The sequence below is a fragment of the Giraffa tippelskirchi genome, chromosome 2, assembly GCF_054371585.1.
Source record: "Giraffa tippelskirchi isolate mGirTip1 chromosome 2, T2T-mGirTip1v1.2.pri, whole genome shotgun sequence".
In the NCBI taxonomy this organism is placed as follows: Eukaryota; Metazoa; Chordata; class Mammalia; order Artiodactyla; family Giraffidae; genus Giraffa; species Giraffa tippelskirchi.
Window position 1 is genome coordinate 78,193,057 of NC_137276.1, and position 24,250 is coordinate 78,217,306.

At 36.4% G+C, this 24,250-nt stretch overlaps 1 protein-coding gene across 10 annotated transcripts in view; it reads right to left on the reverse strand.

The window, feature by feature from the left end:
* Window positions 1-24,250, reverse strand: part of CSGALNACT2 (chondroitin sulfate N-acetylgalactosaminyltransferase 2) — a 49,768-nt gene that overhangs the window by 19,861 nt on the left and 5,657 nt on the right. For 2 of the 10 annotated variants that reach the window (XM_081569111.1, XM_081569109.1), the window contains exons 2-5: window positions 8,751-9,680; window positions 6,426-6,642; window positions 4,972-5,073; window positions 1,588-1,766 (exon numbers count right to left, since the gene is read on the reverse strand). In XM_081569111.1, the coding sequence (XP_081425237.1) occupies window positions 1,588-1,766; window positions 4,972-5,073; window positions 6,426-6,642; window positions 8,751-9,411 (1,159 nt within the window). In that variant the 5' untranslated portion in view covers window positions 9,412-9,680. Of the gene's footprint in view, window positions 1-1,587; window positions 1,767-3,264; window positions 3,664-4,000; window positions 4,093-4,967; window positions 5,074-6,425; window positions 6,643-8,750; window positions 9,681-24,250 lie in introns of all 10 variants that reach the window. The other 8 variants (XM_081569112.1, XM_081569110.1, XR_014076556.1 and 5 more) reach the window with 7 other exon arrangements.

Consider the following 24,250-nt stretch of genomic DNA (forward strand, 5'->3'; position numbering starts at 1 on the left):
TCACAAAAACAATAAAATAAAGCACTGATCTTTATTGCAATACCTACTACAATTTTGTTAAAGTTTTTATTACATATGATGATTTTATTTTATTAATATTGCATTCTATCAACGTTCAGGTTACTAAAACCTCATGTTGATGATCATGATAATGATTTTACAGTGTATCAGTAATTCAGGCTATGAAACTATAACCCTGCAAAAGAACAGAGAAAAAAAGACTAAAAGATGCTTTATTCCATTTTGACATGTTTATTCCCTTTAACTCTGAGGGATGCTCAAAAGTATTCTCTTAGCTGTTCATGAGGTGAGCCATTTATTAATCATTATTTCAGTGAATTAGCAGTAACAGATGTATGTTAACCAATCACCAAGAAACTCCAAAACATCTATTAAATCCATCCTTCAAAATGAATTGTGAAACAGTGAATCCACAGGATATTGTACAATGGATATACAGAGAATAAGTAAAATATAGAACTGCAGACAGATCTGAACAAGATTTGGAAAACTTGGGAAGACTAAGTTTTAAGTACCCGATGGCCCCTCAAAAGGCCTTGTCATTAGCTTTCAAATAGTTAGGACTGAAGAGACCATTAAGGCTAACTAGCTAGCCCATCTCCCCTCAACAGAGAACACCTTGCTGAGATTGGCTTCAATCAGACATGGTAATATAAAGTGCTCAGAAACTGCAAAGGACCCTGTAAACAATGTGGCAGTCTTTTTAATATAAGATCCCCAGCAGACTTCATTCATCTTCATTAAAACCCACATAGAGAAGGGGAGCTCAATTTCCCCAAGGCAAATCTATTTCTTTTACATTAAAGAAACAATTTAAAATGTATATAAAATACTTCAGATAAAATATTTCTTTTACATTAAGCAAATACATCTCCTTTAACTACCACATTCTGGACTTCATGCTATCTGCTGCAAAAAAAGTAAATTTAACTCTCATTTATCCGAGTCTCAAAGAGTTCCTGACAACCATCCCTAACCAGAATGATTCCTAAGAAGAGAACATGCATTATCTGAGTAGTTTTATATAAAAAACATACAGTATGAGAATTTTTAATATAGAAAACCTCCTTATCACATTACAATAATATCTGATATATAAAAGTCATTTGCTCTTAACATTTTTGAAATATGTACAAATAAAACAAAGTATAGTAGTCATCTCAAAATGCACAGTTGGGAGCCCAAGCACCATCTGTACCTAGACTTCTTCGTGAGTGCACGCCTACATGTATGTTGGCACCATCTGCCTGAGGAAGAGTGCTTCTGACTCACACACATCACACTGTTTGGCTTTTTCTGATGAGTTCTACTTTCTCCTTAATCAATTTCAAGACTTTTTATTTCTTTGCATTTGTTTATTTGGATTCAAATGTATACACTGGAATTTGGCCATAAAATAATAAGGGGTATGAACTTCAGAGGGGCAAATTTTTACTTTCTTACTTAATATTCCAATTAAATCATGCCAAAAATAACTTTTAAAAGCTTAACTTGATTCAAAATATGGAATGTGCTGACACTGTTCTAAAATTTCACACTCAATTCACCTACCAACATTTTACACACCTGGTTCAGCATTTAATCGGCAGCTGTTAAGGAATTCGGCTGAGAAATATATATCGACATCACAGAAAAACATCAAGACTTCTCCCTTGTCCCAGGCTCGGGCACCCACGTTTAGTCCTCGTCCACGATTAAATTCTTCATTCAATGAGACCAAGGTGTAATTGTGAAAATTAGACTCACTATGAGGAAAACACATACAACAAATGGTAAGTCCCACTTGAAGTTGACTCTGTTAACACAAGTTACAAAAAATACTTTACATTTCAGGTATTCATTATGTTGGGTCTATATTCATAAAGGGAAATCATCGGCTTTAAATATCTGTATCATCAGGGACAGATATTCAACTAAATAAATACCCACATCTGAGGCAACACGGTAGTGATGTGAAGTTAGTAAGTGTTGAGAGGCCACTACCTTTCAGGATCTTAAAAACCTATTGGGGAGGTTAAGAAATATATACATGGAAAAACAATCATAATTTATCTGGTAATAATGCAATCCACATGAATGATACATACAAACAATATTCTTTTCTCAAGTTTCTTAGACCTTTGCTCAAATGTGCCCTCATCAGAGGGATCCCCTTCACACCATACGTGAAGTAGCTCTGACCTCCCTTTGCTTCAATCTTCATCCCTCTGCCCAGCGTTGTTTCCCTCAGTATCACCAGACAAGTCTGTTCGAGTGTCTCCCACTAGAATATAAGCTCCATGAGAGCAGGGATTTTGTTTTGTTCATTACTATGGACACAGTGCTCCTCACAGGGTATGAGTTCAATAAGTATTTTCTGATTGAATGAATGAAGTGCAGTTCTGAGAAAAAAAGACTGCTTGTGTCTGTAGTAGTTAGAAAAGATGTTAGAAGCAGAATTTAAGTTATGCTTTGGTTAAAATACTGATTTCAGTGGGAAATGTAAAGGTCATTCCAACTAATTATTCTCAAAGGCAAGGAGGTAAGAAAGTAGAAAGCTTTTTAAAGAACAGTAATCAGACAAATCAGACCGGAATACAGGGATAAAAATGGCAACAATGAGAGAAGACCAGAAAACGGTCAGGTTGAGGAGGAGAGGTTAAAGAACTTGGTCAGTGTTCTGAAGTCAAGGAGGAGTCAGGGTTTTTCCACAAGGGCAGTGGTTTCCACAGCCAAGGGACTGCACCCACTGTATCAGATCTGCCTGGGAACGTGTCAGAAACACAAATTCTCAGGCCCCATCCCAGACCTCTGAATCAGATATTAGGGGAGGAGCCAAGCATCTGCGACTCTCTAGTGACAAGTCACTCCAGGTGATTGATGTTGGAGAACTGCTGCTCTAGGGGATAGCTGGATCAAAAAAGGAACATTTTAAAAAGATTACTCTTACAATAGGATAGAATGGGGACTGGAGAGATGGATGCCAAGGCTCAAACAAGGCATGGAGTGGACTCTGAGTGCCCATGCCCCTCCACCCAACATGTTGCAAATCTCTCTCTTCTTTTGAGGAAACTGTTAATCACCACCTCTCACTCCCAGGATCAAGTGGAGGAACTAATCATAGAATATACCAACCACAGTGACTTCCTAGGGGCAGGGACCCAGACTCAAGCTGGGCTAGTGAAAATATCCCCACTCCACCTGGCCATAGTAACTGGCTCAAGACTGGGCAAAAGTCCTTCCCCGGGATTTTCTCAACTGGACCTGGGAGAAAGCTCTTTCCTCTCTGACAGCAAAGCTGAGAAGATGTGAGCCCAGAGCCGCCAACAGCCATATACCTCACATGTGGAAGGAGCCAATCTGCAACAGGAGAATGAAGTCAACATGCAGAGAAAAACAGACAAGAAGACAAGAGAATTCTGATGGTATTCAAGTCTCTGATCCCAGTCACTGAGACACCAAAACTGTTTTGGTATGCTTCATTAAATTTGGTTTTAATAATCCCTTTAATCTGGGGAGTTATCCAAGATTCTTCAATAACGCTCCCATTTTTCTCAAGTAAATTCAAAATAAGTTAGAAGTTTTCATCATTTGCCACAGAGGAGTCTTGATTAATGCAACTTCAGTGATACTAACATCAGTCACTGGCACTTAGTAGGTGATCTGAAAACAGTAAGGAGGGAAAGGAACCTGGGTTAAGGTGGTGGCAGCAGCAAGGAAAGGACAGAGCAGAGGTCCTGGGCAGTGCGCAGAAACTGACTAATTACAGGGAAAGAACGAGTGAAAGATGCTGCTCTTAGACATCAAGCCCAGGGATTATGAGAATGAGTTTAGTGTGAACTGAAAGAGGGCCATGAGGAGGAGGAGCGAGTGAAGGGGAAGGAGAAGACAATGTTTTTCATACCCCAATGCTGTGAGTCCCTTTGGGATAGGGAGCACACTACCTCCTCTGTGCCCAGTCCTATCCCAACCACCCCAGTCAGACTCCCAAGCAGTGTACCTGGAACATAGTCGGTGGGACTCAATGAATGTTAGTTGAACGACTCGAGAAGAAAGGCCGGCCAAAGCTGGACTCTTAGGGAGTGGCCACAACTAGCAGAAAGGTAAAGAAGCAAGTAAAGAATACAGAGTTGATGTGGTCAGAAAAGACAATCAACCTAGTATCTTACATTATAACATATCTACATTTACAAAATATATACATTTTACAAACATCAGAGGAGAGTTTCAAGAAGGAAATACTGGTTAGGTATCAAGTGTAAGAAAGCAGTCAAAGAGGATGACAGAGAAAAGGCTGAAATTGGCAGTTAGGTCATAACTCTGGGCCCATAACTTAGAGATGAAAAGGAAGAGAAGCTACAGAATTAATAATGGAGTATTAAGGAATGACTAATTCATCGTTCCAACCTCTGAGCACCTACTATGTGCCAGGTACTACATGAGTTGCTTGGTTAGAGAACTACTGTTCTGTGAGGTTTAGCTATGAAAGGACAGAAACCTAATGGTAGTTACTAGGTACTGCACAGTCAGGTGGGGGGTCTCTGAAGGATAGGGGAGACCTAAGCATCATTTGCAGGGAGAGAAAGAACTTAGGAAAATGGAAGGAAAGAAAGGTGGCAAGTAAGAGACAAGCTTAGGAGATGATATCAAAGTGAAAGGATTAGATTTAGAAAAAAGTAAAGAGTTCAAAAGAAGGAAATGAAGAGTGGATGGAGGCAAATACAGAGAAGGTGAGTGGGCCACAGAGTAAGAGCACCCTAATCATGCCACGCTGAGGTTAAGGGAAGACAAGTCATTACAGCTGCATGAATAAACTCAGGGGTGAAATGAGGAACTTACTACCACTACCATTCACATCTCAGCCAACTTTCAACAGCAACTATTCAAAATTATTAATTCATTAAGTATGTGAAATTCTCATTCTTCTGCTATTACACATACAAGACTTCAATGTGGACATGGCTCACCAACCTTGTGACAGATTCTAGGATAGACTTGACTTTAGAAAGTCCTTCTTTACCAAAATACACCACTGTGAGATGAATTCTCTTGTCCTGATGAATACATACATCCCTGACAGGGTTGAAAAATAAAGTTCATTCAGGAAAATATAGAAGGCACTACTCATTCAGAAGGCAATCATATGAAGCTTTACAAGAAAACAAAGCATTACTCATTTAGAATAAAATCACACGAAGCTAAGGAAATATAAAACTGGCAATACTGCTGAATTATTAAAGGCATCACAGCAAACATGTAACAGCATATATGTCTAAATGAATGCAACATTTGGAGAGCCAATGTAAGCAGCCCAAGAAGCTGCCATATTTTGAAACATTTTTGGAACTTTTGCTTTGATATTGCCTTCAGAAGCAAACTATAAGCTACTCAAAGAATTAAGTTCAATCAGTTCAAAATCAAATAAATAACTCAAGTTTTAGTTCAAAACTTATTTTGTCCTCAGACTACCTAGAGAAATTATACCTATCATCAAGGAGTAAATATTTGTCATGATTGAGATTATTAACTGTAAAGAAAAATGTAGCATCTGAAGGTAATTCCAAAAAGGCAATTAGAAATGCTTTAGGAAATCAGATCTCAAGTGAGCAATTTCAAAAAGGCAAAACTCATTTGAAATCATGATTTCTAGATGTTCTGAAACAGAATTGTGTTAGTTTTTATATCCAACAACTCCAATGAGAACAAAAATTGGGATTACAAAGAATTAAGACTATCATATTAAAGTATTAAAAACATGACAATTATTAAATTAAAAAAACAAAACTTTTCTCAAATCAAAACTTTAATATGTAGCTGTTAATTTTTAACACTTCAGCATATAAAAATATCCAAATTTAATAATTAAAAAAATGCTTTTAAAACTGTTACAATCTCTGCTTCCCAAGATGGAATAACATTCTCCCATTTTTACTTGAATATTTGTCTTTTATTCCAATTTTGAAATTCAAATAATTCTCAGGGGAGTTTTCTGGGGAGATAGTAATGTTCCATATCTTAATTGGAAAGGCAGTTACAAGAATGTATAAATTTGTCAGAAGTCATGAAACCTGTATCCCTGGAATAGGTCAATTTTATTGTATATAAGTTATGCCTCAATAAAGTTATTTTTAAAAATTCAACTTGTCCTAAAATGAATTCAAACACAATTATAAAGGTAACCAAATTTAGTTCCTAATAGTTGTCACCCTCAATTTACTTCACAGTTCATAATGTCAGTAACACAATATACTATACATGCCTTAAGAATAAAGGGAATATTAATAACATAAAGTTCCCCAAAGCCTATAAAATTATTCTGGAATTCTAAGTAACCCTACTCAGTGAAGGTAAACTAAATAAAATGGCATGAAATGTGCTCTTTTTTTTAGGAGCACTCAGCCAAATCACTAAGCTCTGGGAATTACCTGAAGTTCTGCATAAACTGTGCAAATGCTTCAGTTCTTTCAGCAAGTGGCACGATGATATTAATAATTGATCTAGTAATGTCAATCATCTCACTCTTCACTTTCATGAGAGGTCCAAAAGGGCGAAAGAGAGTCACGTGTCTATATTCCATAAGGTCTGCTTTCTTAAAAAAGAGTTCATATTGTGTGCCCTTATCTTTCTCAGTGCGATAATAACCTAAAGGAAAGAATTAGGAACAAAGATGTCTCCATATCAAAGTTCACAAATTCAGTATGACTACTGACTTTACTCGATCAAAAGTGTGAAATCAGACTTGTAGAGTTTTTATACATTTGTGAAAATTTTATCCCCATGATACAGTCAGTAAAAACTACTACTTTAAAAAAGATTAAAAAAAATATTCTGCTCTATTATTCAATCCATAAAATTTACTCCAAATGATGATGATTCCTTTTTACATATGACTTTTTTTAACAGCAGGATCTATCAACACAGAAACCAAATGATGAAAATAAAGAAATTACTTCTAGCAATATTAAATTCTAGACCTGAAAGTCAAAACTTCTGTTGCTTGGTTCAGCTTAACAAAAAATGAATTGAGTGTATCTGTGTCAGCTACTAATGGTATAAAAAGGGCTACACGGTCCCAGTTCCGTCTAGCAATGGAGACAGAAAAAGGAAATAATAATACAGGGATATACACATGCAAACACACAGACTCTAGACAGAATGAAGTCAGACAAAGAAAAATTAGTATAAATTTAAACATGGTGATTTGAGATGCCTTTGGGAGAAAAGCCTGGAAGTGTATTAGGCAATCTGATTTTTAAGTGTGACACTCAGGAGAGAGATTAGACCTACAGATGTGTCAGTCAGCCAATGTCTGGAAATAAAACAGTGAACAAGAGATTGGTCCCACTCCTCTTGAGGCTTATAGTCTTAACAGGAACTACAAACCAGGAAATGGGCAATGTGGTATGTTAGGACAGTGCTCTGAGAGGGGGCACAGGGTAGAGATTACAACAACAAACAGGAACACTGCTATCTTAAACTTGTAGGTTGGTGACGACCTCCCCACATGAAGTGACATCTAAGCTGAAGTCTGGCAGAGGAACAGGAGCTACTAAATCATTGTCAGTAATTATTTTTCTGATGAGGGAAGTGGCATAATGGAGGAAAAGCAAGGGGCAAAATATGTTCCATAACAGAAAAATCCTGTAAGTGACAGAATCCCAGGAGAATTATATATATATATATAAAAAGCAGAAGCTATAGAGTATAAAACTGGCATAGGTTCCTTTCTTTTTAAGAAGACACGAAGACATTTTACATATCTTAGTTACTTCCTCTGCAGCTTTCAATTCTGCCATAAGCTATAAACATATTGAGTGAAAAGATAAAAAGCTGAGCCTGCAGAAAAACTACAGGAGTTTTTGAAAGAAACAACCCATCAAAAACTGCAGGAAGTGACAGGGTAAAAAGAGATGGCTATAGGGAGAAGATAGCTGAAATGCCACAGAAAAGCACAAGGCTCCTGCTGACGGCCTCCAAAGGCTGAAGGTATTATATTATAGCAAGGGATACCCATGAAGATTGGGGTCAAAAAAAAAAAACAAAAAAAAAACTACATGTGGCATACAGAATCAAGCAAAGAGAACTTTTAAGAAATATTTGTATTCAAAATGGTTTTAAGCCTACAATTAAATATCTAGCATGGGGTATAAGATGGATATGGATTGGGGTCTATAATTATTTCTGATATAATCTATAATTATATCAATCAACAAATTTCTTAAATGTATATGAGTGCTCAACTTTTGAGCCATGTTCCATCTTGACATATAAAAATGCTATGCCCCTTCTGCAGTCTGTATTGAGAAAATGGGTTTATTTCTTTACTTTTTCAAATGCCAAATACGCTTTTCAAAATTATGTATGCCTCCTTGATGTTCTGACATGTGTTTCTCCTCCACTTAAAATACACAATAACCACTAATCTTAATTAGGTTCTTCTTCTTTCCTTTAGCAAATAGTTTTCAAATCTTGAGCCTCAGTTCATACATTTTAAAAAATATAAAAAAGGAACATCAAAACCAGTTCAGAGATGAATGCAAATACATATACATGCAAACACACACACAACCCTAAGAGCCCTTCAACTTGGGGAGTATTCTGCTATATAAGCTTAGATTTCTTCTATTTCCCTGGTCCTTATTTTCTATTTTATTTTGATCACATTATAACTTTTTCTGACATATTATCAGCATACAATAACCGAATTTTGTCATACTAACGTTAACGGACCAACACATTTTTCACATTACCTTCTATGAAGTCATTTTCATTAAATATCAGTTTCTCTCCAAGGGGACCATCCTCATCTTCCTGTTCATCATCTTCATCAGGATTATTAATGACCTCTAAGCCAGCTTCAATAGCTTCTACCAATTCATCTCGCTTATCTTTTCTAACTGGCTTTTCCTCAGGATGGCGAGTGAGTCCCATTTCCAACTGGAATACTTTCATTAAGGTAAAACTTTCAAAGGGAATGACTCCATACTCACTAGGTAGTTTGGCTCCTATGCTAACTTCAGCTTTGTCAATTTGTGAATGAAGAAACTCTAAAAGATCACTAGGTGCTTGTTCTTTGTTGCCTTGATAGCCTATGCCATTAGCCCCTACATTCTTTCTCTCTTGCAAAGATCTCATCTTCTCACTCATTTCTTGTAGTTCTTGTTTCAGTTGGGCAATTTGGCGTTTCAGACTAGTTGCTCTGGTTTGATAATGTTCTTCTTGCTCCTGTAGGAGGGCTTGATAATACTCTTTACCATAATTTTCCCCAATGATACCAGGAAGAGATGCATTTCCATCAGTCTGGGGGGCACATTCCAGAAGATATAAAAATAATATCAAACTGCAGAGTAAAGCAAGACCCAACAGTAGCCAGTGGGTCCGGGTCTGAAGAATCAACCCTCTTCTAGGCATTCTTATTAATGTGGACTTGCCTAATGAGATGAGCTCTTTGCTTGTTCATACCTTTTGCAAAAGGTTATAAAAAAGTAAAAACAAAATCAAGATTTCCACAAAAGGTACCAAAATGAATTTGGCTGTAGCTTAAAAAATTGCTTCCTTCAGCAGTGAAGACTACTTGCAGACATGAGACATAATGCATATTTCCTATACTGTTACCATGATATCCAGACTAAAAAATCCTGATCTACACAATCAGATAAACTCCATGGGTGTTGATTTTTCTGAAAGAAACACATCAGAATCAATCAGAATTTTGTTTCCTTAAGTGTATCAAACTGTTGACAGCTTTAGTAAACTTAGCTATATGATATCACAGGCAGAGCACCATGAGAGCCACTAATATAATATGTAATATTCAGTTAATGCTGGGGGAAAGTATTAAGAAAAATACCTTTTGAAACACTAAAATATATGTAATACTTTCAACCAGAATATCTACAAGTCCATAACTTGAATGAATCAAGGAAACATTAAAATTATGTTTAGCACAGTTTGTGTTACATAGATTATAATGGTCCCTATTTGCAAATTACATCACGTATAACTCTGTACTAACATAATATTTCAATTAACTCACCATTTCCCAACTATAACATATCACCCTTGGGAGATGAGCTTCTATAAACTGTTTTTGTTATATTGATAATGGCTTTCTAGAGAGAGATATTTTCTTACTGTTTATTCAATTCAAGCATTCTACTTTATTAATTTCTATAGCTCAACTTAGTGAATCTAAGAGACTTAAAATTAAGTGGGGGGGGAGCAATTTCAGAAGGCCACAGATATCTGGAAAATACATTAAGAAACATTTTTATATCCAAAGTCTTTCTTCCAGTAGATTATTTGAGCATTAGATCACATAATTCTTTCCACTGTATTACACAGCAACAGATTTCCTACAAGTCTGGAAAGGTTTGGAGTCTCTATAAAGAAAAACATGAACAAGTTTATCTGCAGGAAAAAAATTAAAGAATCCATTATGTGGGTGGGTTAGTCGCTCAGTCGTGTCCGACTCTGCAATCCCATGGACTGTAGCCCACCAGGTTCTTCTGTCCATGGAACTCTCCAGGCAAGAATACTGGAGTGGGTTGCCATTCCCTTCTCCAAAGAATCCATTATAAATTTACAAAATTACATGCTATCGTTCACACCTCATCCAGTTATGTGAGCGCTTCGATGTTTCTTTCTAAACTTTAAGGATACTTAATTTTAGAAATAGAGAAGATTAAACCTAGGAGACAGGAAATAGGGAAGGCCTCTACTGCAGAGAGAACAACTCTACTAAAGAAGTGTCTGTCAAGAAGAATATGTCATACTACAGCTAGCTTTTAACAGAATTGGTTTCTACCACTGCAGCAGAACCTATGGAAAAAAGTCACTGGGGAACATTGATCCTCATCAGTTTCTTACTGATCTGGCAAGTATGGATGCCTTCTGTGTAAAATGCTGTGATTTCCCCCTCCCTGTGGCACATGTCTGTACAAAATGTAGGATAGATTCAAACTTCTTTGGGCTAGTGGATCACAAACAATGGACTTTACTATCCTTAGCCATTTATTACTTCAGTTAACCACAAGATAACCATGTATCCTTAAAAATTTAATTCACAAGTAAATTTTACTATGATGGCATCGGTTTTACTGATTTTAAATCTTATTTTAAGTGACATAGAAAAAATAAGGGAAAAAAATCAGTATTAAGAAAACTAAGTAAAAAATAAGGATGCAAAGCTAATAATAGTTTAAGGACTTTTAACATGTCTCAAAACTAATCCTCTGCATAAGAAACCATTTAAATTTCATTGTTTAAAACTTAGAGACATCGCTCTAAATTATTTATAAGTTATTACTAGCCTGTTTATCAAGGGAAAGAAAGACTAAAACTAAAAATGTGGAGATATAATCTTGAATAAACTATTAATAAAGTTACACATATTTAACTATACTATATTCAAACTTGATATTTTGAATGAAATAATCTAAGTACTTCAACCTTTCATTAATATGATACTCATAATTTCTTTCTTCATATAGACAGTGTATTTGAAACTGAGATATCATCCATTAATGGCTTCCTAGGTGGCACAGTGGCCTGCCAATGCAGGAGATGCCAAGAGACACAGGTTTGATCTCTGGGTTGGGAAGATCCCCTAGAGTAGGAAATGGCAACCCACTCCAATATTCTTGTCTGGAAAATTCCATGGACAGAGGAGCCTGGGCGGGACTACAATCCATGGGGTTACAAAGAGTTGAATCCAAGTGAATGAACCCACACGCACCTAAGGTTTACTTTTCAATGAAACAGAACAGGAAATATTGGCATACATTATGTACAGTAGCAAATTTTGTATTGTAAATCCATACACATACACACATATGCATAAGCTAGCCACACAAAATGTTTATAAGTGAGTTGTGATCCAAAAATCTTGAAAAAATACTGATTTATAAAGTATTTTTATACATTTCTCATGCCATCCTTTTAGAACAGTGCTGTTTTTATCTCCATTTTGTCTAGGAAAAATAGGTCCAGAAATGAAAAGATTTAATTTAAATATGGTAATATAACTATTAAGTGATCGCATTAAAGCCAAGGTCATCTTTCTTCTTCCTTTAAGCAAAATATAGGTCTGAGAGATCTTACATGCCTATGTTATAGTTAAATATCTTATGCTGCATATTACCCACTGAAATGAAAGAGAAGTTGTTGTAATTACTTTAGAATATAAATGTTAGTTGCAGAGCTCTGTAGTTGTTAACCACAAATGAAGCATTCTACTTTAAGCATTCCAATTAAAGCCTTATTTATCTAGTTCCTAAAAGAAATTCTTTAACAACATCCTGAAAAAATGGATTATGACAGCTCTAAATATGTTAAGAATAGTATTAGAGAACACCCCCATTTTCATGCTGTTACACCCCGACTGCCATCACTGTAGTAGTGTGTTTATATGATTAACAAGATTCATTCATAACCCAAAGGTAATCCCAAGCAACCTTCCAAGCACCAACAGCAGACAGTTAAGTATTCTGAGGGTGGGATATGGTGGAAATGGGAAACGGAACTGTCACAGATGTAAAACAAAATCAACGAGCTCGGAGTAGAAAGAAATCCTTGTTGTTGTTTTTGTTCAGTCACTAAGCCCACCAGGCTCCCGTATCCATGGGGTTTTCCAGGCAGAATACTGGATTGGGTTGCCATATCCTACTCCAGGGGGCTTCCCCACCTAGGAATCGAACCCACATTTCCTGAGTCTTCTGTGTTGGCAGGCGCCTTCTTTACCACTGAGCCACCAGGAAAGCCCCAGAAAGTTTAGGAGCCATCAATTCTTACTCTTTGAAACAGACTAAAGAGATTTCCTCTTAAAGCCAAGATGAAGTAATATGGACTAGATTTACTCTCACACTTGAAACAACTAAACACAAACAAAATCAATTAAAAAATAAACCCAATATACAAAACAATGATTTTCAAAATACTGAACATTAGGTAATAAAGTACATTGATCTCTGGAAGAACAAGAAACAAGTGCCTGCACAGGTAACTGCCTTAGTTTCCATGCCATAGCACAGGAAGTCCTCTCCTAAGCAGAGCCCAGCTAACTCCCTGAGTTGATGAGGGGAAGCTGACAGTCTGAGGAGACCAAGGCAACTAGGTTCAAAAGATACAGTACCAGAGGAGAGAGCTGCACAGGGAGAGAACGCCAGAGATTTTAAGAGGACACCCTTTAGGAGTGCAGCAGAGCACTGATGAGGGCAGACATACAAAGAAACTAACTGAGGCTGAGGAAAGAAGCACACAAAAATAAGAAGACACAGAACTCAGCACTCAGACAGGACCAGGAATAGTGAATGTTCCCACCAGACAGACTGGAAAACTTCAGAATTCATGGGGCACTGACTGGGTAGAGGACTCAAAAAGGTCTTGCCTCAGTAGTGGGAAATAATTAGCTCCAGACTAAACATGGACCTGATCCTGCCAACAAATCTTAAGAGTAAGACCTGAAAGGATCAAATTGTTCTCATGTAATTGCATAAGCCTCACAAATATTTATAGAAATAACAAAATATCTAGCATTCAGTAAAATAAAATTCAAATTTTTGACATCCAAACAAAAATGATCAGACATACAAAGAAAAACGCAACCCATAATTTTAAAAATTAATGATTGAAATTGACCTAGAAAGAAACAGATGCTGGAATTCACAGAAAGACATCAAAAGTTATTACAACTGTATTTAAAAAGACATTTATGTTCAAAAAACATAGGGAGAGACAAATGACATTTAAAAAAAAAAGACCCAAATTGAACTAAGGAGATGAAAACATCAATATATGAGATGAAAAATACACTGAATGGGATTAACAACAGGCTAAATATTTCACAACAAACATTAATGAATTGAAGACATAACAAATTGTTTAAAATGTAGAAGGAAAAAAGAATGAAAAACATGAATAAAGCACCTGGTAAGCTTCAAGGAGCCAGTGTGACCACTTCAAGCAGCCTAATATATATATATATAAAATAAAATTAGAGAGCTGAATCGTAAAGAAGGCTGAGTGTTGAAGAATTGATGCTTTTAACTATGGTGCTGGAGAAGACTCTTTAGAGTCCCTTGGGTGGCAAGAAGATCAAACCAGTCAATCCTAAAGGAAATCAACCCTGAATATTCACTGGAAGGATTGATGCTGAAGCTCCAACAATCCGGCCACCTGATGTGAACAGCAAAAGACCCTGGTGCTGGGAAAGACTGATGGCAAGAGGAGAAGGGGGCAACAGACAATGAGATGGTTGGATGGCATCACTGACTCAATGGACATGAGTTTGAGAAAACTCCGGGAGATAGTGAAGGACAGGGAAGCCTAGTGTGCTGCAGTTCATGGGGACGCAAAGAGTTGGACACGACTTAGTGACTGAACAACAGAGTCTCCAAAGAGGGGGGAGGAGCTAGGGGAAATATTTAAAGCAATAAGGCTGAAAATTTTCCAAACTTGATGAAAACTATCAACATATAGATGCAAGAAGCTCAATGAATACCAAATACAAAAGCCAAAAAGAAAACTAAAGTAAGGCTCATTATAATTGAACTGCTCAAATCCTACTGATAAACAGAAAACCCTAAAGTGAACCCTAGGAGAAAGACACATCATACACATACAAGAAACAAAAACAACGGAGCAATGTCTTTATAAAACTGAAAGGAAAAATAAAAAAGTGTCTTTCAAGAATAAAGGCAAAAAACTTTTTTTTAGACATTAGAAAGTTGAAAGTAATTCCTCATCATCAGACCTGCACTAAAGTCCTTTAAGCAGAAAGAAAACGTTAGCAGTTGAAAATATGGATCAACACAAAGCAATGAATAAACAAGAAGTGTTAACTTCATGGATAATTACAAGATTTCCTCTTTCTTTCCTTTTTTTTTTCCTTTTGGTTGCATCACACACCTTGTGGCATTGTTAGTTCCCTGACCAGGATTGAACCTGGGCCACAGCAGTGAAAGCACTGCATCCTAACCACTGAACTGCCAGAGAACTCCTCAAGATTTCTTTTATTATTTAAATTGCTTTAAAATATAACTGAACAAAATGGGTAAATTCCTACACAAACTATTGTAACTGACTCAGGAGAAACAGCAAATATGAATAGATCTATAATGAGACTGAATTAGCAATGAAAAAAACTACCCATCAAGAAAAATTCAGAACCAGATAGTTTTACCAGTGAATTCAAGCATTAATAAGAATTAATACCAATTCTTCACAAAATCCTTCAAAAAACAGAATACTTAACTCACTCTATAAGGCCAGTATTACTCTTGATATCAAAACCAGACAAAGATATCAATGGAAAATAACATTCCTTATGAATACAGACACAAAAATCCTCAACAAAATATAAGCACACTAAATCTATCAACACACAACATCATGACCAACTGAAATTTATCCCAAAAATGCAAGCTGGATTTACCATCTGAAACTCAATTAATGCAATACACTACATTAATAGAATAACGGACAAACCCCATAAGATTGTATCAATAGACAGAAAAACATTCCACAAAATCCAGCACCATTTCCTGATAAAATCACTCAACAAACTAGGAAAGTTATTGTATTTCTACTAAACATATTTTTTACCCCAGTGTTCAGGATGGAAAGAAAATTATCTAGTGAAGTTTTTACAGAGTATAACTACTCATAACATGTATCACTGCTTACTTTTAAGTCTACTGCTAAAAGCACATGTACAATGTTTGTGTCACAATTTGGTATAACTGATAAAACATGTAGGCTATAAAATGTTTTCCTATTAGCATGCCAAAAAAAAAATAAATAAAACAACCCTCACACCAAACATATATTAAACCCACACAGGCTACACAGGGATGCTCCTGACTATAGACAGCTCTCCAAGATTATAGTAGAGAATTGTTTCTCCTAAACTCACAGAGTAACAGAAATATAAGCAAAATGAAGAAGCAGAGAAACCAACAGTCCAAGAGAATTACCCTGATGGAACAAGCAATGAAACAGATCTCTTTGGTCTGACACCAAGTTCAAAAGGAGGTAATGAAGATACTGAAGTAAAGAATTAAGAAAGGGTAGCAACAGAAATGCAGATTACTGTAAAAAGGAACTAGAAACTACATGGAGGAGTCAAGAAAAATTAGAAAATTGATTTGCCAAGATGAAACCTGAGCTAAAGGCAATGAATAGCATAATGAATAATGCAGAAGAAAAAATAGGTGATTTGGAAGATAGAATAATGGAAATTGCCCAATCAAAACAGCAGGCAGAAAGTAAAAAACAATGAAAGCAATATAAGACATCTATGGAATAATATAGGCTTCCCTGATAGCTCAGTTGGTAAAGAATCCACCTGCAATGCAGGAGACCCTGGTTCAATTTCTGGGTCGTGAAGATCCACTGAAGAAGGGATAGGATACCCACTCCAGTATTCTTGGGCTTCCTTTGTGGCTCAGCTGGTAAAGAATCTGCCTGCAATGTGGGAGACCTGGGTTCAATCCCTGGGTTGGGAAGACACCCTGGAGAAGGGAAAGACCACCCATTCCAGTATTCTGGCCTGGAGAATTCCATCGCAAAGAGTCGGATACGACTGAGCAACTTTCACTTTCATGGAATAATATAAAGCATGGGAGGCAGGAAAAGCAGTTCTCAAAGGGAAGTTCATAGTGATATAGACCTTCCTCAAAAAAAAAAAAAAGCAAGAAAAATCTCAAGTAAAATTACACAACCTAACTTACCACCTCATCAGTCCTGAATATTCATTGGAAGGACTGAAGCTGAAACTCCAATACTTTGACCACCCAATGTGAAGAACTGACTCATTGGAAAAGACCCTGATGCTGGGGAAGATTGAAGGAAGGAGGAGAAGGGGATCACAGAGGATGAGATGGCTGGGTGGCATCACCAACTCAATGGACATGAGTTTGAGTAAACACCGGGAGTTGGCGATGGACAGGGAGGCCCAGCATGCTGCAGTCCATGGGGTCACAAAGAGTCGGACACGAATGAGTGACTGAACTTAACTGACTGAAAAGATTTAGAAAAAAAGGACAAATAAAACTAAAGTCAGCAGAAAGAAGGAAATAATAATGATCAGGCAGGAAACAAACAAAATAGAGATTAAAAAAACACCAGAAAAAAATCACTAAAACCAAGAGTTGGTTTGAAACAAAACTGACAACCCTCTTGCCAAGCTTACCAAGAAGAGAGAATCCAAATAAAATAAAAAATGAAAAAGGAGAAACCTCAACCAATACCACAGAAATATATGAAAAAATATATAAGAGAATACTATGAATAATTATATGCCAACAGTGACAGCCTACAAAAAATGGACAACTTTCTAGAAGCAGCCCATCAAAACTGAGACAGAAGAGCTAATTTGAACAGAATCACTAAAAGTGAAATACAATCTTTAAAAATCAAAAATCAAAACAAACAAAAAACTGCCTACAAACAAAAGTCCAGGACCAGATGGCATCACACACAAGAAGAAAGAGCTAATTTGAACAGACCAATTACTAAAAGTGAAATATAATCTTTAAAAATCAAAAATCAAAACAAACAAAAAACTCCCTACAAACAAAAGTCCAGGACCAGATGGCATCACAGGCAAATTCTACCAAATACACGAAGAATTTATACTAATCCTTCTCAAACGCTTCTCAAACTGAAGAGGAGGAAATACTCCCAAAGGCATTTTATAAAGCCACCATCAACTCTGATACCAAACCAAACAAAGATAACCACCAAAAAAGAAAAGTCACAGGTCAATATCTTTGTTGACTATAGATGCAAAAATTCTCAACAAAATATTAGCAAACCAATCCAACAACATATAAAAAGATCATACACCATGACCACGTGGGATTTAATCCAAGTTCACAAAGATGGTTCAATATATGTAAATCAATGTAATATACCACATTAAAAAAGAAAAGTAAAAAACCACATGATCATCTTAATAGATGCAGAAAAAGCATCTGACTAAATTCAACATTCATCCATGATAAAAACTCTTACCAGAGGGTACAAAGGGAATATATCTCTAAATAATAAAAGCCATTTATGACAAATCCACTGCCAAAATAATACTCAATGGTGAAAAGCTGAAAACCTGTCTGCTAAAATCTGGAACAAGACAAGGATGCCCACGCTAACCACTTCTATTCAATACAGTGTTAAAAGTCCTAGCCACAGCAATCAAACAAAAAAAAAGAAATAAAGGGTATCCAAATTGGAAGGGGAAGAGGTAAAACTGTCACTATATGCAGATGACATGATATTATATAGAGAAAATCTTAATGACTCCACACAAAACCTACTAGATCTAGTAAATGAATTCAGCACATTGGCAGGATACAAGATTAACATTCAAAAATTGGCTGCATTTATTTACACTAACAATAAAACATCAGAAAGAAAATGTAAAGATAATGTAATGTCTTTTAAAATCACACCAAAACAACAACAAAAAACCCTCAAACCTAGGAATAAACCTGACCAGGGAAGTGAAAGACTTATATGATGAGAACTATAAAACATTAACAAAGGAAAATTAAAGATGATTCAAAGAAATGGAAAGAAATCTCACACTCCAAAAATTTATATGGAATCATAAAAGACAGAATTGACAAAGCACTTCTGAGGGGGAAAAAAAACAAAGCAAGAGGCATAACTCTCTCTCTCTAGACTTCAGACAACAGCAAAGCTACAGAAAAGAAAATGGTGTGGTAGTGGTACAAAAACAGGACATTTGGATCAATGGAAAGTACTACAGTCCAGAAATAAACCCACACACCTAAAGTCAACTCATCTTCAACAAACATAAAATGGGAAAAGGATAACCTCTTCAGCAAGTGATGCAGGGAAAGTTGGACAGGTGCATGCAAATCAATGAAGTTAGAACACACTCTCACCATGCACAAAAATAAGCTCAAAATGGCTCAAAGAGTCAGAAATAAGACACGACACCATAAAACTAGAACAGAGCATGGGCAAAACATTCTCTGACATAAATCACACCAATGTTTTCTTAGGTCAGTTTCCCACGGTAATAGAAATAAAAACAAAAATAAACAAACTTACAAGCTTTTGCACAGTAAAGGAAACCATTTTTTAAAAAATGAAAAGACAAACTACAGAGTGAGAGAAAAATATGTGCAAATGATGTTACTGACAAGGGCCTGACCTCCAAAATATACAAAGAAGCCATACAATTCAACAACAAAAAAGCCAACTAAAAAACAGGCAGAAGACCTTAATAGATATTTCTCTAAAGAAAATATACAGATGGCCAGTAGGCACATGAAAATATGCTCAATATCACTAATCATTAGAGAAATCCAAATCAAAACTATGAGGTACCACCTCACACCAGTCAGAATAACCAAAATTAAGAAGTCTACAAATAGCAAATGCTGGAGAGGGCATGGAGAGAAGGGAACCCTTCTACACTGTTGAGGGGTATGTAAGTTGGCACAGCCACTATGGAAAACGTGTGAAGTTTCTTAAAAAACTAACAACAGAATTACCATATGATCCAGAAACCCCACTCCTGAGCATATACTTGATGAAACTATAATACCAAAAGATACATGCACCCTATGTTCATACCTGCAGTGTTCACAACAGTCGATACATGGAAATAACCTAAATGTCCATCAACAGATGAATGTGTAAAGAATATGTGGTACATATATACAGTGGAATACTGCTGCTGCTGTCTGTCCGACTATGTGCGACCCCATAGACGGCAGCCCACCAGGCTCCCCTGTCCCTGGGATTTTCCAGGCAAGAACACTGGAGTGGGTTGCCATTTCCTTCTCCAATGCATGAAAGTGAAAAGTGAAAGTGAAATCACTCAGTCGTGTCCGATTCTTTGCGATCCCATGGACTGCAGCCTACCCGGGTCCTCCGTCCATGGGATTTTCCAGGCAAGAGTACTGGGGTGGGGTGGGGTGCCACTGCCTTCTCCTACTCAGCCATAAAAAAGAATGAAATAGTCATCTGCAGCAACATGGATGCAATTAGAGACTATCATGCCTAGTGAAGTAAGTCAGAAACAGACAAACACCATATCACTATATATGGAATCTAAAATATGGCACAAATGAACCTATCAGCAAAAAAGAAACAGTCTCACAGACATAGAAAACAGACTTGTGGTTGCCATGGGGTTGAGGGGAGGGAGAGGGAAAGACTGAGTTTTGGGTTAGTAGATGCAAACTATTACATTTAGAATGGATAAACAACAAGGTCCTACTGTATGGCAAAGAAACTATATCCAATCTCCTGGGATAAACTATAATGGAAAAGAATATTAAAAAAGAATGTCTATGTATGTATAACTGAATCATTTTGCTATAGAGCAGAAATTAGCACAGCACTGTAAATCAACTATACCTTAATTAAAAAAAAAGTTACAAGTCCTGTACTCTGAAAACTACAAAACACTGTTAAAAAAAAAAAAACTAAAGATTTAAATAAATGGGAAGATAGCAATGCTCACTGACTGGAAGACTTAATATTATTAAGATGGCAATACTCTCCAAATTGATTTACAGATTCGACACAATCTCCTTCAGAGTCCCAGCTTTACAGAAATTGACAAGCTTATCCTAAAACTCATGTGGAAATCCAAGTAACCCAGAATAGCCAAAACAGTACCAAGAAAGAAGAACAAAATTGTAGAACTCAACTTTTCCATTTCAAAACTTACTTTAAAGCTATAGTAATTAAAAGAGCATGGAACTAGCATAAGACCAGACATATGGATCAATGGGGCAGAATTGAGGGTCCAGAAATAAACCTTCACATTAGGTCAACTGATTTTCAACAAAGGTGGCAAGGTAACTCAATGGAAAAAGAACAGTCTTTTTAATAAATGGTGCTAGGATACCTAGATACTCACAAGCAAAAGAACGAAACTGAATCTCTACCTCACCCTATAGTCAAAAATTAACCCAAAATGGATCAAAGATCTAAGTGTTTTAGAGTTAAAACTATATAACTATACACTTACAAACAAAACATAAGTGTAAATCTTCGGGACCTTAGATTGGGCAATGGTTTCTTAGATATGACATCAAAATACCAAAGATCAAATAAAGCAGACTTCATTAAAATTAAAAACTTTTGTGCTGCAAAGTGTAAAGGATGGGAGAAAATATTTGTAAATTATATATCTGATAGAGGTCTGCACCTAGAATATATAAAGAACTCTTACTACTCAATATTAAAAAGAGAAATAACAGGGAATTCCCTGGCAGTCCAGTGGTTAAGACTCTGTGCTTCCAATGCAGAGGGCATGGGCTCCATTTCTGGTCAGGAAACTAATTAAGATCCGGCATGCTGCCTGATGCAGCCAAAAAAAAAAAAGATACATAACCCAAAAGGTATGAGTAGACATTTCTTTAAAGATTAAGTCTACAAGCATATACAAAGATGATCAACATCATAATCCAATAGGAAAATGAAAACCACAATGAGACACTGCTTCATATGCACTAGTGTATAGTTCAAAGTGAATCATAGGGGGAAGGGGCATGATAGGGGAAGGGGGTTAAGAGGTATGAACTACTAGGTATAAATAAGATACAAGGATGTATGTATAGCACAGGGAAGACAGCTGATATTTTATAATAACTTTAAATGCAGAATAACCTATAAAAATTGTGAATCACTATGTCATACACCTGAAAACTCAATATTTTAATATTACACCTCAACTTAAAATCAATCATAGTTCTATATGCAAACTATAAAACTAGAAGCATAGGGGAAAATCTTTGTGCCCTTGAATTAGGCAAAGATTTCTTTGATATGTAACTAACAGCATAATTAATAAACTGAACTTCATCAAAATTTGTGCTCTTTGAAGAACGCATTAAGGGAATGGAAAAAACAAGTCACAGACCAGGAAAAAATACAGGTGAAGCAAATATATGATAAAAGACTTATATTCAGAATATATTTTAAAAAGTATCAAAATGCAGTAATAACAAAACAAACACGGTAAAAAAAATCGGCAAAAGATGTGAAGAAACACTTCAAATAAGAACAGGAAAAAAATACTCAACACTGTTAGCCATTAGGGAAACACAAATTCAAAACATAATGAGACACCACAATGATTAATCTTAGATGGGCTAAAATTTAAAAGCCTGATGTTAGTGACAAGTGGAGGAATTAGAACTTCCATACACTGCTGGTGATAATGTAAGATGGTTTCAGTTTCTTAACAAGCTAAATATAAGCCTATCATTTGATTGAGCCATTCCATTCCTAGATATTTAACCAAGAGAAATGAAAGTATATGTCCATACAAAGACTTGTACACAAATGTTCAAAACAGCTGTACATGAAACAGCCAAAAACTAGAAACTCAAATGTCCATTAACAAGTGAATGGATAAACAAACTAGTACAGCCATACAGTGGAACACTGCTAGCAATAAAAAGGAATAAACTACTGATACAGACTTCAATGGGTTTCCCCAATGGCTCAGTGAGTAAAGAATCCACCTGTAACAGGAGAGACAGTTTGATCCCTGGGTCAGGAAGGTCCCCTGGAGGAGTGGCAACCCACTCCAGTATTCTTGCCTGAAAAATCTCATGGACAGAGGAGCCTGACAGGCTACAGTTCAAAGGATCACAAAGAGATGGGAGTGACTGAGCTTCAATATGGATGAATCTCAATAATAGAAGTCCAACAATAAAAGAGTACAATGAAAGACTATGATTCCATTTATATAAATTCAAGACAATGTAAGGTAATCTGTAGTGACAGAAAGCACAGGAGTCAGTGGTTGCCTGGAATGGGGTGAGAGTAGGGGAAGGTGATACCAGGAAGAAATTATTAAAGGGCACAAAGAAACTTTTGGTAGTGATGGGTATGTCTATCATTTTGAGTGTGGTGATGATTTCAGGTAGACATGGTCAAATTATCAAATTTTATACTTTAAATATGTGTAGGTTATTATAAGTCAATTATACCTCAATGAAGCTGTTTAAAAAATAAAACCAAATCTGATTTAGTTCGAGTAGGCAATGGCAACCCACTCTAGTACTCTTGCCTGGGAAATCCCATGGACAGAGGACCCGGGTAGGCTGCAGTCCATGGGGTCGCGAAGAGTCAGACACGACTGAGCCACTTCACTTTCACTTTTCTCTTTCATGCACTGGAGAAGGAAATGGCAACCCACTCCAGTAATCTTGCCTGGAGAATCCCAGGGATGGGAGCCTGGTGGGCTGCCGTCTATGGGGTCACACAGAATTGGACACGACTGACGTGACTTAGCAGCAGCAGCAACAGCAGTAGTGCCAAAGAGGCATTTGCAAGTAAACTCCATTTTGGTCATTTGGACAAGTACAAAGATTTATTAACAACAAATCTGTATTTAAAAAAACAAAACTAAGAATACCCCAGGCTCCATCCCTACAAAAGTAGAATTTGGATTACTCTGAAAGTCTCATTCATCTTTTCTGTTTGCCTTGTGATTTTGAGACAAGAAGAGAATATTAAAGATAGCTCATTCTGCAGTACTGATCCGTACATAATATGACTTTTCCAGTTCCTACTCAAACATTTGATTCTATAATTTTATGGAACTACTAATAAACTTTTCAAACATCACTTTCAGAATGCTTACACTGCAGGATGCCAAACTGACTTCTGCAATAAGAGTAGCCTACTATCTTCTGCAAAATACAAGCAATTCATTTGAATCTGAATATTTTCAAAATTCTACTCTGTATAATCTTCCTAAATTTTCTGTGTAGAATAATTTCTTATTAAGTTTTCAAAAACTTAATATTTAATTTTGAGTTCATTTAGACAAAATCACAATTATTAGGAAAACAAAGCCTGTCAGTAGACTAAACATGAAGTACAAACATATGTGAGGGAGGGAATTAGAACTTTTTATTTCTTGAGCAACTGATGAATATTCCAATGATACATGGATTCTTTAACATGTTATTGAATAAATGTTTTGTAGATATTTAGAAATACTGATTACCAAAAGGCAGTGTGCATTCAACAAATATTTTGAGTACCTAGTGTGTGTCCAGGCACTGCAATGAATGAGCTGCACCCGCCAGCCCTCAGCAAATTCATATGTTAAAATCCTAAACCCCAATATGGCAGTATTAGGAGTCAGGGCCTTTGGAAGCTAATCAGTTCATGAAGGTGGAGCCCTCTTAAATGGCTGGTGCCCTTATGAGAGAACAAAAGTGAAGTCGCTCAGTCGTGTTCG